Genomic DNA, 14,912 nt, shown 5'->3' with positions numbered 1-14,912 from the left:
ATTGTCATTATCGCTTGTAAATTCTACATCTCTTTGGGACTAGCCTCGTATCTCTATATAATATTTAGTGAATGCCGTCATTAGCAAATGTTTAGAAGTGATAGCTTAACAATTGCAACGCCCTGAGAAAGGATACCAAATGCCAATAGCGTAGTGAAGGTTTAGTAACTGAAAGCAGTCAATCAATCAAAACGTAATAAGCTTTCTAGCCCTAGCCCTTCTTGTTTGCCGAATTTGGACCCGTCGGTCCAAATTGTCGGTAACAAGCCGTCAAAATTTAGCGCAGTGTGAACTCAAAAATATCGACACAATAATAATTCACAGGATTTCGAGTAGCGGGTTCGGATTGCAATTTTCAAAGATTTATATTTTTATCTCAGACTATTAACTCCTCAAATGGCGGGATCGCATTTAAGGTTTATGACGTCTCCCAAGTCTTATTAGAAGTATCGCGTGCCTAGGTCGGACTCAGCTGTCAGTTACCGGAGTATTCTAGAGCTGGAGCTCTTTAGCATATTTACTGTTGGTATATTGAAAGTCCATTAGTACGACGAGCAATGCGATTTCTAACCCCGCATTTACCTCCGTACCCCGGTCCTTTCACGGTTGGGTCTGTGGAATTAGAGATTCCTTCCCCTTGGCCAGCAGTTTACGACGCGATTGAGACCGCAGTTGAGACATTACAGTTTCGAGTATTCTATCCTGCAGATGTGCCAGATCCCTCAGGTGAAAAGAATCCATACTGGTTTCCCGAGGAAAGACGGGAATACCTCAAAAGTGAGTGAATTAAGGTGACTTTAAAACTCTTCATGCTCTAATCCGCAGTAACAGGCTTTGTGACTTTCTCGGGTAGATCTTCGACTTTAGCGACCTTTTTGTCCCATATCCCATTTGTTCCTGATGTCACACTACCCTGTGTCTCGAATGTACCACTCCTTAAACCACCGGAAGGTCACAAGTGGCCAGTCGTCATGTTCTCACATGGACTAGGCGGCACTCGCAACGCCTATTCACAATTTTGCGGCTCCCTGGCGTCCCATGGTCATGTAGTAATTGCGCCTGAGTATAGAGACAAATCTGCGGCTATCACCTATGTTCGCGACTTCTCAGCGGCAGGATATGTTCGGAAAGAGGTCAAGTATCAGCGCATGATGGAAGTGAGTACTACCGCTCGCATCTTGCGGACGTATCAGCTGGTTCAACGTGTTCGAGAAACATTATCCATTCTGAAAGTCCTACTTGAAAAGAATATTGCGCTTGTGCCGATGGGAGAGACAAATCCTATTAGGTTTGATTGGTCATATGTGGATACGCGGCGAGAGAAGGTGGTTTATGCAGGTCACAGTTTTGGTGCTGCAACGACAGTCGTCCTCGTCAAGGGTGTCTATCATGTACTAGAGTTTTTACATGAGCATGAATCGGATGCTGCCGCGTCAAATCCGACTGGGATGGAGGAGATCCCCTCGTCAATAACACTTGATGGTCGGATTGACAGAACGGACGAGTTTTTGCGACCACAGCCAGCTGATGCCATCTTACTACTCGATCCATGGTGCATTCCTATCTACCAGACCATGGGAATCCCGCTAACTGTTCCGGCGATGGCTATATTGTCGCAGGCTTTTTATGCTTGGTCAGCGAACATGGCGCTCGTATATCAACTTCTCTCGAATTCTGGCTGCGTGTCCGGCGCTGCTCCCCCACCAAAGGTACATCTTTTTCTCACCAAACCTTCGGCACACCACTCGCAGAGTGATTTAGCTCTACTGTTCCCAAGTCTGACTAAGTACGCTTTCAACTTGCCGGAGTGCACCTTCCAGACGCAGACCGCAGTCATGTCAATGAATGTCGCGGGTTGCGTTGAATTCCTGCGTGAGAACGGCATCAATTCATTTGACGTGACAGATGAAAGAGAAGGACTCATCAAGACTCAATCAAAGGAGCAGGATAAAGACGATCCCACATCCTTTGTGTTACAAGGCTATTTGGTGGCTGACAACGTGGTTAAGGGATGGTCTAGGTTAAATGTGAAGGATGATATTACTGTTGTAGACATTTTGGCGGACGACGGATAAAGCATAAGTATTTACCGGTGCTGGGTTTATAGAACATTTTGGGCACAAGTCTGTAAGTTAATAATATTAAGATCAGCTCATGATACAAAACAATTGCAGTACACAACCAAAGAAAATTATAAAAGATAATATCAGAAATGCCATAAGGCGTCGTGCACGCTGTACCTTGTTCTTCTAGCCTCGGAATCATCCGCAGCTCTCTGATATTGATCACTATTTCAATAGCCCTCGGTCGGCGTGAATGACACTAAGGATCCGAATTGGTTACGCAATTGGCGGCGGATTCATAAGGATGCATATCCACACATGGCAGCCGCTGCCCGGGACTATTTAGCAATACCCGCCTCAGAGGTGTCAGTGGAACGAATGTTTAACATAGGAAGAGATCGACTGGCGGTGCGGAGCATTCTATGAAGGCAGAAACAATGAGGATGCTGATATAGTAATATGAGGGAAACTTTGCGAATTGGATATCGGCAGTAAAAGCATATAAGCGCTGTGTGGCTACTAACATTATATATAAGTGAATACATGGAAGGTTCCTGCGACAGGAAGGTATTCTACTGTGTAAAATCCTGCATCACTGATCTCAGCCTAGATGCAACTGCGGTGGTGACAAGGCCGCTCATATCTGACCACTATTAATATATCTCGCATTGCTTTCTGACTGCTTGAGATCCCAATTTATCATTTCTATAAGGTTAGGTAATAGTGTCTCGAATATTGAATGTCGGCGCGATATGACGATTATTCGATCCAATACACTAACAAGCTTTGATAGGGTTCTTTCATGTTGACCAATGACGCCGAAAGAGCACGATAATTTCTGACTCTGTAGACAAATCCAAAGTATCCTCGGATTCTAGACGTAGTAGAGTAGGTGTGGCTACGTCGCTACAAACAGTTGCCACAGCAACGCAGTCGGTAGGTGCACGTTGCTAGGCCAACAAACAACTCCCGTTTTTGGACCAGTGTCAATAGTAAACACAAACTATTGGTGCCTTTTAAAGGACACCGCTGTCGGCTACCTCTCGTGACGTCCACTCCGCCCCACCTAGCATCTCCGCTTCCTTTTTTTCTGCACACAAAAAGTTCAAAGCTGGTCTTTGAACTTCTTCGATTCTCTTAGATTTTTTTCATATCCCTGCGGCTGGACCCGGGCATTTTTCATTACATTTTATAAAATTGAGAAAAAAATGAGCTTCAGCACGCCAGTGAAGTCACGGCCATCAATAGCCAGTTGCAGTCCTTCGCGAATGTCTTATCAACAGCCACGGCTGGATTCGTCACCGTTGACGCCGCGCCGGTACACGCAATTGACGTCGTCATTTATGAGCAGTCGCAGACGCTCACCATCTGGTGCGCAAGCAAAATCATGCATCCATCGACAGGCTTCGTCGCCGTTGAAGCTTGACAGCTATCTTCCAGAGGGGGCACTTGCGGGTACCGGTCCTGTGTCGTCTACACCTAAGAGGCCAACGAAGAAGCAGTTGTACAGAAGTAGTGTCCAGGGTGATCGATTCATTCCAAGTCGCAGCTCTACATCTACAGCTATGTCGAAATTAGAATCAGAATCGAAAATATCGCCTGTTTCGTCCGATTCGTCTGCGTCGTCAACTTCTAGTGCGCCATCATACCAGCCCAATACGGTGGCGTTGGCGTACCAGTCTTCAGTTGCAGAAGCCTGCGGACTTGCTTTGAACACTCGCATTCTTGCATTCAAGCCAGAGGCTCCGCAGTCGTCCAAGCCGATTGATCTGCGGAGTCAATATAACCGCCCTCTCAAGCCTGCTGCTAATGCACAACTTCGTCGACGACTACCCACGAGCGCCGAGCGTATTCTAGATGCACCTGGAATTCGCGATGACTACTACTTGAACTTGCTTGACTGGTCCTGCAATAACCAGGTAGCTATTGGATTAGACAGAGATCTTTATGTGTGGAATGCAGAGACTGGTACAGTCTCTAGCCTGCTCCAGACAAGACCCAACACATATATTGCCGGCATCAAGTGGTCCGGTGACGGCGCATATGTCGCAGTTGGGTTATCGGATGGAGATGTACAGATCTGGGATGCTGAAGAAGGTGAGAAGGTCCGTTCGATGACTGGCCATGCCGCTCGCGTTGGAGTGTTGTCATGGGACCATCATATCTTGTCATCTGGGTGCCGCGACGGATCAATATGGAATCACGATGTTCGCGTTGCGGAGCACAAGGTCTCGGAGTTTGTCAACCATCAAGCCGAGGTTTGTGGGCTGCAGTGGAGAAGCGATGGAAGTCAGCTCGCCAGTGGAGGTAATGATAATTTAGTAAATATCTGGGACGCAAGGTCGAGCACGCCGAAGTTTACGAAGTCTAATCACAAGGCCGCGGTAAAAGCTCTCGCTTGGTGTCCATGGCAGCTTAATCTTTTAGCCACCGGTGGTGGCACGTACGATAAGCATATCCATTTCTGGAATGGAACCACTGGCGCAAGGTTGAATTCAATTGATACAGGATCTCAGGTTACATCATTGCAGTGGAGCACTACGTACAAGGAGATCGTGTCTTCGCATGGATATCCTGATAACAATCTTGCCATCTGGAGTTATCCTACGCTTGTCAAAAACTGTGAGATCCAGGGCCATGACACTCGTGTTCTCTCTTCAGCATTGTCGCCTGATGGTTCGACCCTCGCCACAGTCGCCAGTGATGAGAACCTCAAGTTCTGGAAGGTGTTCGAACAGATCGGCAAGAAGGTGTCAAGCGCAGTTGGCGGCACATTGGGATCGGGCAAAGATATAGCGAAGGTTATGATGATTCGGTAAATGATGGACATAGCTAGAGCATTGTGCATTGCAATGTGTGATGTGTAGGATAAATTTATTATTGAATCGTGGTGCCTTTGTTGTATGAATATTGTCCGGAATACGTTCTCGCGAGGTGGCGTATATTTATACCTTTGTTTGATATGTCTTGAAATTTGTGATTTCTAGTCTTACGACGTCTACGTCGCGACTAAATAGTCAAGTAATTGATAGTTTACACAGTCAATGTCACAATAACTGTATTTACTAAAAGGAACATCCATGCAGTACAATGTAGTACAAACAAACGACAGAACACCGAAAGACCAAAAGCATTCCGCACAAAACAAAAAACACCACTTTTCCAGTCTTGAGCCCAGCCAATTACATTATTAACAACCACTCAAACCGTGTATATTTGTGAACAAAAGTCCGAGTTCCCAAAATCCCAATTAACAGCCGTTTTACTTATACACGAACACGCCAGCCTTTATGCTTCATAAATCCCGCCCCTACGGCGAGAAGTGCTGCGTACAACACCAGTAGAGTTAGCGCCTGCATGTTCTTAACGTCTAGCGTATTGAGAGACAAATTCACGGCACCGGTTAATAAGTTGGCGAGCAGAAAGACGGCAAGACCGTTCTCATTAACGGCTTCAAGACCCCACGGCACTGTATCTTCGTATTTTTCCGGTGAAAGGTCGCATGATGGGTAGAAAATAACTTCCACGAGAAGGTACATCAGAATGTACATGATGTTGGTGGAAGTCACCCATAGTACATACGGGAGGTTAGCGAGACGACGCGAAACTGGCATGTTGAGTCCCCTTGTACAGATCAGAAACAAAGTAACATGTCCCATTCCAGCGACAAAGAGATATGTCAGCATAGCCTTTCGAGACGCAGCCAGCGGACCTGAGCTGCTACCGTTTCCAAGAAATCGCGATACATAAGGCATATATCGTGGCGTAGACGGTAGAGTATAGAATCCGGTCGTCTGTCCAGCTAGGAAGATAGACAAGTATCCGATAAATGAGAAAATTCCCTCCTTATTCATCGACACTATTCCTGTCCGAGGTGCCGTTAAAATAAACCGCGTCAACGGTGTAAAGGTGAGCAACGTCTGGTAGACAGCACCAACACAGAGCGACAAAGTAGTAGTTGATGTGTAATTGGACAAAAAATTGAACAAAGTCACAAATGGCGGCAAAAACCCTAAAGTCATAAAGAAATTCCAATGTACGCCATACTCAGAAATATGTTCATGATAGTCTACCGCTTTAACCAGTAACAACCTCAATAACCCAAGTATCAATACTGATGCAGTCTGTCCTATAGATCGCTTCAATGAAATCCATAGCTCTGGCTGCTGCTTTAAGAACATCTCCTTTAGCGGTCCTCGTGCTGAGACTACACCCATAGAGAACACGAACGATCCGACTCCAAGATCCATCAATGACGTACCCCAAGTTTCTACCTTTGCGAATCGCCGGGGAAATATTCTGAAATCGACAGCCAAAATCGCAATACACGTTATGATCATCATACAACCACGATACGTAGTTAAAAACGACTTCTTTGGCAAATATGCTTCTAATGACATTGAGGATATAGAGGAAGACGAGGTAGATGTGGAGCACGCCAGTGGATGAGCTTGCTCCAATGTAGTTGTAGCAGAGTAAGGCGACGAAGAGTCATAACATGAGACGACATTAGTAACAGTCTCGTGGTTGCTGCTATCCGTGCTAAATTGCTCGGTGACAGATATGCTGGCATTGTAGTCGTTGTTTAACAACGAAGCACTATGCGACGGAGTTGTAATGGAGTTGAGGTCGTTTGAAGATACTCGTATTTTTCTATCTCGTCTTTTCAGAACCGCTTGTGCTGTTCGCTGCCGCGCTGCTGCTATCGATGGCAGAGACACATATAATATCGCGACCGGCGCAAGAATAAGAAGATTGAAAGCAAAGGGATGCGACGCGTAAATTGTGATCGAAAGAATTAATGTAATCCAATTAAGAATGAAGTCTACAAGCAGACTTGAGAATGACGGCACCCTTGAACCGTGTGGTATGCTAAAAAAAGAAAACCGAGTTTGCAGCGTACACCAAACTGCGTATGAAGACTATGAACTCGTTAGTCCAGCAGAGCAAAGAAAATCGCGACACATGATATGTTATTCTCCCCCATCGGTACTTGCGAAGAAATGAATATAAAAGACCGTATTTTCAATACCGAAAAAGAGCACCTACCAGTGCCACTAATGTGACGATGTTTATTTCCTGGATAGAACCTCCGGTCAGACCCGACACGAACTCCTCTTTCAGATGTTTGAACGCAGTCTTGTCAGTCGCGATCTCGAGCGATGGCGCCATGGGAGATGACATCTTACAGGAGCCGTGGCCAAGTAGGCTGGCACAACGCAAATCAGAAAACGAAAGACAGTAAAATTGTGGTGGTCGACGCGAATATTCCGATCAGTTATATTGCATGACAAAAAGCGGTCGTTCCAAACAAGGAGAGCTGTATAAAATCACACAACTACGACCATGCGGCACAATTTGCCGAGTTCAGCTGTAACCATGATACACAATGCGATATAAGCCATAATTGCAACCCCACAAAGTCCACGAGAGTTACTTATTTTTACCTGCACAGCCGCCGCACCTCCAACCTTGGATGGGCCACATGTGGCGGTGCTTTCCCACCCTGACAGGTCTCAGTATCGTTTGTACACCCATGCAAAGTTCAGGCGTATAGGGCAGACGTCCGGTTAGGGTTGCGTATTTACCATCGTGCCATATTTGTTCTTATTCGCTTGTATATCTTATTTGGTAATGCAATCCCTCGTAGAAAGCTATGCCTTGACTGCTTGGCTGCTGAAGCGGATTGATTGACGGCTGGACTAGGTGACCTGCGAAATTTGGTCATTCGACTTCCTGGCACAGTGTAGAGTTTTTTGAGCAGCACCGATTTAGCACTTTCAGTCTAAGGAACGGATACGCGAGGTGGTTAACATTCCTACCTTCGAAAATCTATGGCTATCTGAGATCTGGAATTTCAAAAACCTTGAACGATTTCTCGTTATATTACGTCATTTTACGTGTGGTGTGTGACAGTTAATATATTTGAATGATAGCGGAGAATTACGTGAGATTTATTACGGAAAACTAGTCGTCTGTTAGCATACTTCTATAATATCCATCTGTGAACGTTCACCAACAGTGTATAACTGAATTATGCGATAGACAAGTGGCTGATTCCGATATGTGAATGCCTTACGCTTCGCGATGTCGGCTGAAGTGAACCTTAGCGTAGCTCACCGCAAGCTTTGCGATTGTGGCATTAAATCTACTTCACGGGGTTCTATGGCATAGGCACGTGGAATTATTCTAGATCTGTAAGCATTAGATGCTCATTAGGGCAGAATTTCCGTCACAACGTTTGCTCTTTGGGAAGGACGATGTCTGTGAATGAGAAATTAATGGAATTAGCTTGCGTATATTTTCCCTTAGTACCAAGAAGTAAGCTCCATGGCAATCTACACTACCAGCTACGGTAAGAGAAGCCATTGAAATTTCCAGGATAATATTATACGGCCATGGGCCGGAGACGAGGAGTGTCAACAGCCGATTACGCCGATGGGGACACAGCTCTGCAGCGGGTCGAGGATGGTTCGACAGATTAAAAATACAGTAGATACCAATGGTTGCACAAGTCGAAGAGACGAAGGACTTATCAACAACATTTCAAAGTGGATGCCCGTTGGCTTCTCAAACCCTGATTAATTGAAATCCCATACGATATATCCATAGCCTTATTGCCTATCATTCCCATGCAACGAAGTTAGGCGGTAATGGATGAGCGCCGCACGAACTGAACGCCGCACGCGTAATTACGTCTGATGTTACAGCATGTGAATTTTGATCATCTCTTGGAAACGTTAATTAATAGGCTTCGAATCGCAAGCATAATACGCCAAAAAATGAATATGGGGGATTATTTAGTTTGCAATGCCGTCCGCATCTAATCAGAGTTCAGGGTTCAGTAGAGTTCATTACAAAAATCCTTCACTGCGACGGCTAGTTGTCACCGAATGAGCCGCACGGTTAACCGCCGACAAAAACGGTCTTGTACTAGGTAAAGGGTTGCAAGTTGAATGCAAGCTAGTCCTAGTAATGACCGTATCGTGTGCCGCGTTAACTCTCATAGAAAAATATACAAAACACAATTATTTCTTCCTAGTCGACGAGGTCTAGGGCTGCTCCGAATATTCGAATTTGCGAATAACGAATAACGAATAACGAATATTATTCGCAGGACGTCCGCACAACGAATAAAATTCCGAATATATTCGGAGCAGAGCGAGGTCCTTCTAGGGACAACGATACTCTATCTCTCACACTCTCACTTTCTCACACTAATATGAGGAATATTTGTATCAAACATCAAGATGATAGTATTGTCGTAGCTCTTAATCCTGATATCTAAGGTATATTGCGCGTGGAGCTTGATAATTATCCAGTATTTGTATTGTCATCTAAATCATCCTCCTTCACGTTCGACAATCGTGAATCAAGCTACCATGGAACCAATGGCCTTGTATACTTAGGGACGATTTTTTTTGACTGGGCCATATAATCACAAGAGCCTATGTGCAAGCGCATGCGGCACACCATAATTTCGTAGTTAGTGAAGAGCGGTGTGTACAAATGCGGTAGGAAGTCACTCAATAGGAGACCACGGTTCCAACCTCAAGCAGCAAGTATGTTTTGTGACCGTCGTTGGAGAGTCCGCTTCAAGAAGCAGCTAAACGACCAGTGGATTCTTACACGGCTTGTTGATAACTTGAAGATAGCAGCTTGAAGAAGTCAATCCTTTAGCTTATTCCGAGAACTGACCCATTAATCCAAAGGCCAGACCGAGGCAATACAACAGGGATGTGTAAGCAAGCTAATGAGGTGGTGACTTGGCTTATAACCCAATTATGCATCTAGTATATATATAGTACAGGAACCAAGGAGCCACTAAACAAGCCTTTTCCCGAGTACAACAAATGAAGTAAAGTATGAACAACGAAATGGGAACCCATACATTAAGGAAATACCCAACTATTACCTATCATACAGCCGCATAATTGCCACCACCTTCGTCTGGATCGCCATCGTCAACGCGGCCGTTATTATCGCCGTCAATTGCTCTGCCGTAATTATCATAGTCCTCATTATTGAGGTCTTCAAGCCATCGCCTCAAAAGGTCAGAAAATGACCATTTTGACTTATCGCCATTGCCCTTATCAATCTCGTCAACACCGATGCCATTGACGCTACCGCCCGTAATGGAATTCCAGAACGACCGAAGTCTAAGCTTATATAAAGCCAAAGTAACAGGTAGGTACGCTTCAGAATTCGTCGTAAGCGCCAAATCATAGAAGCGTTTGGCCAGGTGGAAATCTTGTTCTACTCCAAGACCATTCTCGTGCATCCATCCAAGATTCCACAATGCAAGCGCACTTTGCTGGTACTCGGCTGCAGCTTGATAGCATGCTGCGGCTTTCTCATTGTCGCGCTCGCAGCCTATTCCTTTAAGATAATAGTCACCCATCTTTACCATCGCGTCCACGTTCGACTGTTTGGACGCCCGTGTCCAGTAAATGAGAGCAACTTCGTCAATAAACCGGTCCAACTTTTCTAGTCTCTTCTCTTGTTCAATCTCTTCTTCAGATGGCCGATCGAAGCTATCGATTAGCCTTTTCAGAGTCTCAGAAAAACTAATCGCCGACTTGTCTCGATCCAGCAAGTAGGCAACATTTGCTTGCCCACTCTCATAACCTTGCTCAGCAGCCATCATGAATCCGACCAAAGCGGACTCAAAGTCCCCATTTTTATAGCATTGATGAGCCCATGCTAGAGGGCTCTGTAGATCTTCAACCTTTTCAGCCACAATCTTATAGTACACAGTGGCCATACCACATGACCGTTCTCGTCCAAGTGCTTGGTAGTGTGTCTCTGCAAGATAATAAAAAGCTTCGATATGGCCATGCCTCGCAGCTAATTCAAAATAGTGGATAGCAGCAAGCACCTCACCTTGCTCTAGGAACAGCTTTCCAATATTAACTTGAGCAGGACCAAAATCATGCTCAGCAGAAGAACGGAAATATTCTGCAGCTTTGGCTGTATTCTGCTTAAGCCCACCGAGACCTTTCAAATGCATGTAACCGTATCCATTTAATGATGGCGGATCAACTACTTCCACGCCCAGTTTATACCAGTGAAGTGCCATAGCATGGTTAGCTGGTGTGCCCTCGCCACGGAGATACATGCGACCCAAATACCCAGCGGCGTAACCGGCATATTTCTGAACAGAATCAGTTGCATCAGGCGCCGGTGTAGCTTCGTTCTTCCAATATTGCTTGGCAGTCAGCTTGAAAAATTGCATGGCCTTGTCGTAATTCCGTGGAAGCATTCGAGTTCCATCGTAGTACAGTCGTGCTAACTTATATTGCGCCGCAATGTCGAATTTCTCGGCCATATATACTAAATATTCCAGAACATCGCGTAAGGATGCTGAGTCCAAAGCTGGGCTATATTTCTTGCGGGAATTAGGTCCAGAGCTACTTTCGCTCGCACCTTCACCAAAGACTCCACCGTTATCATCTGCCAATTTCCATGTGTGGCGATCTAAAGTACGACCACCAGCAGGCCCACTTCGCCAATATTCCATCGCCTTGTCAGCAACGCGTTTATAGAAAATGACAGCTTTCTCGCAGTTTCGCGGAGTACCAATTCCAGCATGATACCGAAAGGCCAGCGTCATTTCAGACCTCGTGTTCCCGCCGTAGGCAGCGAATGTGTGATACATCAGGGCACGCGCCTGGTCACGAGGAACGTCTTCGTATCCAAACATACCTGTCGCATACATAAATCCCAACATATTTTGAGCTGTTGCATTTCCAGTTGTATCTGATAATAACTTGTAATACCGCATTGCACTCGTATAGTTCCTTGGAAAAGAGTAGTTGCCATAGAAGTTCATTTCAGCTAGCAAATACATGGCATCCGGGTTCCCATTTTCGGCTGCCTCCTCCAGCAGTTCGGCAGCGTCTACTAGGAGCGTTCTGGAACCTGAGAATTCGTGCTTTTCATGAAAATTTGGAGTCGAAGATGGATCAGCTGATGAAGATCTAGGCGACGTAGTGGTAGCTGCAGTAATGGTCGTCGTCTCCAATTCCGTCTCGACCGCCGATGATCCAGACCTGTGATCCAAATACGCTTCGGAATCCTCTAAGGACTTTGCTTCAATAAAATGTATCAGCTGGAGAAAAACCTTCCATAAAAATCCAGCAACACTGTTAATTGGTGGGGGGGAGGCTTTGTCAGTGTGCAATTGATCTGGTTGCATCGACTGCAGGATCCCTAGGGCCTCATTGACCTTGGTCTGATCTGCTGACACCATTAGTACGGCCCCATCTATCTCATTCTGTTATACATACAATTGTCTATAGTTGTTTCTGGTTCATATTGCGGTGCACTTGATATTGATAGCGCCGCCGCTGCCGAAGCAGTTGACATAATACTTTGAGTGGGAAGGTCATTTGTTGACTCGGTTTGTTCGGCAAACACAACAGATGACACTAACAATAATGCAAATGACAGTACTGTACCTTAGGAAGACATATTAATTCTGGTTGATAAATAATGTAGGAATGACATGTACTTACAACGTTGCACGGTCTGAACGCGATTCGACCGACTTCGCCCGGCCATTGCGCACGTTGGGGCCCCCTTTTGGTGTCAAAAAGAAATAGGCACTGTACAGGATCAATATAGTTGAGGAATCGCGGGAATTGCTGGCATAACCAAACCTTGCAACTCTTAACTGAAATTGGCTGCGTATGATTAGTGTGAACCAGCGATCTGTCCAAAAGAAGTTAGTCACGTGCAGCAGTTCCCTAAGATTTCCCATATTACGTGACGTCGGTGCAAGTGCGCTACAGTTGATATGGCCTTACCCAAGTTGATACTTGCAACGGAGTAACTTGATTCAATAATGTCGAATAATATTGTGGTATGTAGATATAAGGAGTTTCATTATTAAATTATTGATAATACTGCATACGTTGGGCTACTTGTGGGCTCTTTCTGCTTTCACTGTTGAACTCGCCACTGAGAGCCTTGTAGGGAAATGCTTATAGAGATATTATCGAGGATGTGATCAACTCCTCTCGCATTGATTTCGAAGATTCCGGGATAGATGAGACTACACTACGCGAGTTGCAGCTTCTGTGGCAGGAACGATTAACCATGTCCGGTGTTGCCAACTTCCCGTGGGATCCAGAACCAATGCAGGAGCCTGAGCCAGGAAACGGAGGAGCAGCAGTTAACTATGAGATGTCCTCACCATTATATGCAGGAGGTGGTGTTCCTATATCAGCTACGCCTCAAGCATTTTCGAATCCGGCAATGGCGGCGATGCGAGCGGCTCAACACATTCAGGAGTTTGCCAGGGAGGAGCGAGTTCCGGCAGAAATTGCTGATGAGAGTATCAAAGGGGTTATGAAGCGTGCCGGGCTAGATGATGCGGGAGATCTGGATGGCTCAAATGGTGGTGGATTGATATTGCCCGGCGGGGGTCGCATTGCACAAGTTGATGGAAGTTCGGAAGAGCTAGAGTTGACACGAGAATCTGTAGATCGGTTATTAAAGCTTCATATTTTAAGGCAGAAAAGTGGCAAATCAGAGCCCGCAGCAAATCATTCACTACCATCAAATATTACACTGCGGAGAAATAGACAAAGCCGTAAGATTGAATTGATTTTATCACAAGTGGATGGAGCATTGGACTCGTCAGATGACGACGATTCAGATGACGAAGACGATGACGATATTGCCAATGTTGGCGCAGGTGGAAGTAGTGCCGGTCATCGAAAAAATAATGCTGGAGATGATTCCGATGCAATCAACTCTGATTTGGACGACCCGGACGACGAGATAAATTCTCAGGACGACGAAGAGAACGAAGATTCCGGTATGATTATGTTGTGTTTGTACGATAAGGTGACCAGGACAAAAAATAAATGGAAATGTGTGCTGAAGGATGGAGTTGTTAATGTTAACGGAAAAGATTATTTGTTTGGCAAAGGCAGTGGCGAGTATGAGTGGTGATGCTTCCATAATGCTACGTGGGTCACTATGCGTCTATGAGAAGTCCCAAATTATTAAGTCACATTATGTCTCTCAGAATGGCATCGATTTGGTGGTTGGTGTTGCTCCATATATATAGCGTCAAAAGTATTGCAACAGTCATAATGCAAAAAATCATTAAAAATTGAGCGTAATTAATACATCCAAATAAACCTTGCACAATAACATATATATACATAACCCGTCAACGAAATGCGAACCCAAAAACTAAAAACAACCCAGGCACCTAATTTTGGCCAGGTATGGCAGTGGAGCCCATATCAAATAAACGTACAATAGACGCAAAATACTATGCTGCAATAACTTCCACTGATACTTCTGCTTTATCAACTCAATTTAATAAGTCTCCTTCTTCTCGAATGGATTGTATCGCAAGAGCTTCTCAATGAGATCGACGTGGGTAAGCTGCAAAGATTAGTTAAGTCGACTATGGAAATCTAGCTCGTTCACGCTCACAATCATTCGTCTACAGCAGTATCTCTTCAGTCCCAATTTATCAAGAGCCTCTCTAACAGGATTATTAGATTTGTTAACATACAGATCAAGATACTTACCCCTCCGAGATGTCCTGTTGAAGATACTCCAAATACGTCTCCCACTTGTCGCCAACGACCTAGGCGAGCATTAGTTTCAACAATCATCGATTGTCATTCAAATAATAATCACAAAAATACCTTTCCGCAGGAAAAGCATCTAACAGGGACGATCATATTTGTCAGGACCAACCTGAATATATCAGTGCTGTACTGAAGCTTTTGATCTCGTTGATTTTGAAGGGAACTATTGAAAAAAGATTTCGGGGCCAAGTTGTGTAAACATGTCACATATATGGCCTAAACGTACTCGACA

The 14,912-nt window shown here is 45.1% G+C and overlaps 6 protein-coding genes across 6 annotated transcripts; 3 read left to right on the top strand and 3 right to left on the bottom strand.

Moving 5' to 3' along the window:
• Positions 1-308: 308 nt before the first annotated feature.
• V1513DRAFT_445725 (platelet-activating factor acetylhydrolase) lies at positions 309-2,168 on the top strand. Its single transcript, XM_066898153.1, has 2 exons — positions 309-777; positions 832-2,168. Exons 1-2 carry the CDS (start codon positions 558-560, stop codon positions 2,073-2,075), a joined length of 1,464 nt encoding a protein of 487 aa, XP_066753234.1. The 5' UTR covers positions 309-557; the 3' UTR covers positions 2,076-2,168.
• Positions 2,169-3,065: 897 nt separating this feature from the next.
• On the top strand, positions 3,066-5,134 carry V1513DRAFT_445723 (WD40-repeat-containing domain protein). Its single transcript, XM_066898152.1, has one exon. It carries the CDS (start codon positions 3,272-3,274, stop codon positions 4,880-4,882), a length of 1,611 nt encoding a protein of 536 aa, XP_066753233.1. The 5' UTR covers positions 3,066-3,271; the 3' UTR covers positions 4,883-5,134.
• Positions 5,105-7,378, bottom strand: V1513DRAFT_445720 (GWT1-domain-containing protein). The gene is made up of 2 exons (XM_066898151.1): positions 7,113-7,378; positions 5,105-6,985 (listed from the first exon to the last, which is right to left on the bottom strand). The coding sequence occupies exons 1-2, from the start codon at positions 7,245-7,247 to the stop codon at positions 5,330-5,332; spliced, it is 1,791 nt and encodes a 596-aa protein (XP_066753232.1). The 5' UTR covers positions 7,248-7,378; the 3' UTR covers positions 5,105-5,329.
• Positions 7,379-9,981: 2,603 nt separating this feature from the next.
• Positions 9,982-12,431, bottom strand: V1513DRAFT_425548 (uncharacterized protein; the record flags this gene model as incomplete). The annotated part of the gene is made up of 2 exons (XM_066896129.1): positions 9,982-12,302; positions 12,353-12,431. 2 exons carry the CDS (start codon positions 12,429-12,431, stop codon positions 9,982-9,984), a joined length of 2,400 nt encoding a protein of 799 aa, XP_066753231.1.
• A 316-nt stretch (positions 12,432-12,747) lies between these two features.
• V1513DRAFT_445716 (transcription factor IIA, alpha/beta subunit-domain-containing protein) lies at positions 12,748-14,191 on the top strand. Its single transcript, XM_066898150.1, has 2 exons — positions 12,748-12,927; positions 13,041-14,191. Exons 1-2 carry the CDS (start codon positions 12,910-12,912, stop codon positions 14,022-14,024), a joined length of 1,002 nt encoding a protein of 333 aa, XP_066753230.1. The 5' UTR covers positions 12,748-12,909; the 3' UTR covers positions 14,025-14,191.
• Positions 14,192-14,211: 20 nt separating this feature from the next.
• Positions 14,212-14,870, bottom strand: V1513DRAFT_78491 (DNA-directed RNA polymerase, subunit N/Rpb10). The gene is made up of 4 exons (XM_066900614.1): positions 14,738-14,870; positions 14,618-14,676; positions 14,520-14,571; positions 14,212-14,468 (listed from the first exon to the last, which is right to left on the bottom strand). The coding sequence occupies exons 1-4, from the start codon at positions 14,771-14,773 to the stop codon at positions 14,400-14,402; spliced, it is 216 nt and encodes a 71-aa protein (XP_066753229.1). The 5' UTR covers positions 14,774-14,870; the 3' UTR covers positions 14,212-14,399.
• Positions 14,871-14,912: the final 42 nt, after the last annotated feature.

The sequence above is a fragment of the Lipomyces chichibuensis genome (genome assembly GCF_038497645.1).
Source record: "Lipomyces chichibuensis strain CBS 12929 unplaced genomic scaffold V1513scaffold_18, whole genome shotgun sequence".
Classification (NCBI taxonomy): domain Eukaryota; kingdom Fungi; phylum Ascomycota; class Lipomycetes; order Lipomycetales; family Lipomycetaceae; genus Lipomyces; species Lipomyces chichibuensis.
This window is presented reverse-complemented; position numbering and strand designations above follow the sequence as displayed.

What these genes read in the sequence shown, in the direction of transcription:
- V1513DRAFT_445725 (XM_066898153.1), top strand. Translation starts at nt 558, where the DNA reads ATGCGATTTCTAACCCCGCATTTACCTCCGTACCCCGGTCCTTTCACG. An exon ending in AAGACGGGAATACCTCAAAA is followed by an intron (nt 778 to 831) that starts GTGAGTGAATTA and finishes CCGCAGTAACAG; the next exon opens with GCTTTGTGACTTTCTCGGGT.
- V1513DRAFT_445723 (XM_066898152.1), top strand. Translation starts at nt 3,272, where the DNA reads ATGAGCTTCAGCACGCCAGTGAAGTCACGGCCATCAATAGCCAGTTGC.
- V1513DRAFT_445720 (XM_066898151.1), bottom strand. Translation starts at nt 7,247, where the DNA reads ATGTCATCTCCCATGGCGCCATCGCTCGAGATCGCGACTGACAAGACT. An exon ending in TCGTCACATTAGTGGCACTG is followed by an intron (nt 6,986 to 7,112) that starts GTAGGTGCTCTT and finishes ACGAGTTCATAG; the next exon opens with TCTTCATACGCAGTTTGGTG.
- V1513DRAFT_78491 (XM_066900614.1), bottom strand. Translation starts at nt 14,773, where the DNA reads ATGATCGTCCCTGTTAGATGCTTTTCCTGCGGAAAG. An exon ending in GATGCTTTTCCTGCGGAAAG is followed by an intron (nt 14,677 to 14,737) that starts GTATTTTTGTGA and finishes ATGCTCGCCTAG; the next exon opens with GTCGTTGGCGACAAGTGGGA. An exon ending in CAACAGGACATCTCGGAGGG is followed by an intron (nt 14,572 to 14,617) that starts GTAAGTATCTTG and finishes TAATCCTGTTAG; the next exon opens with AGAGGCTCTTGATAAATTGG.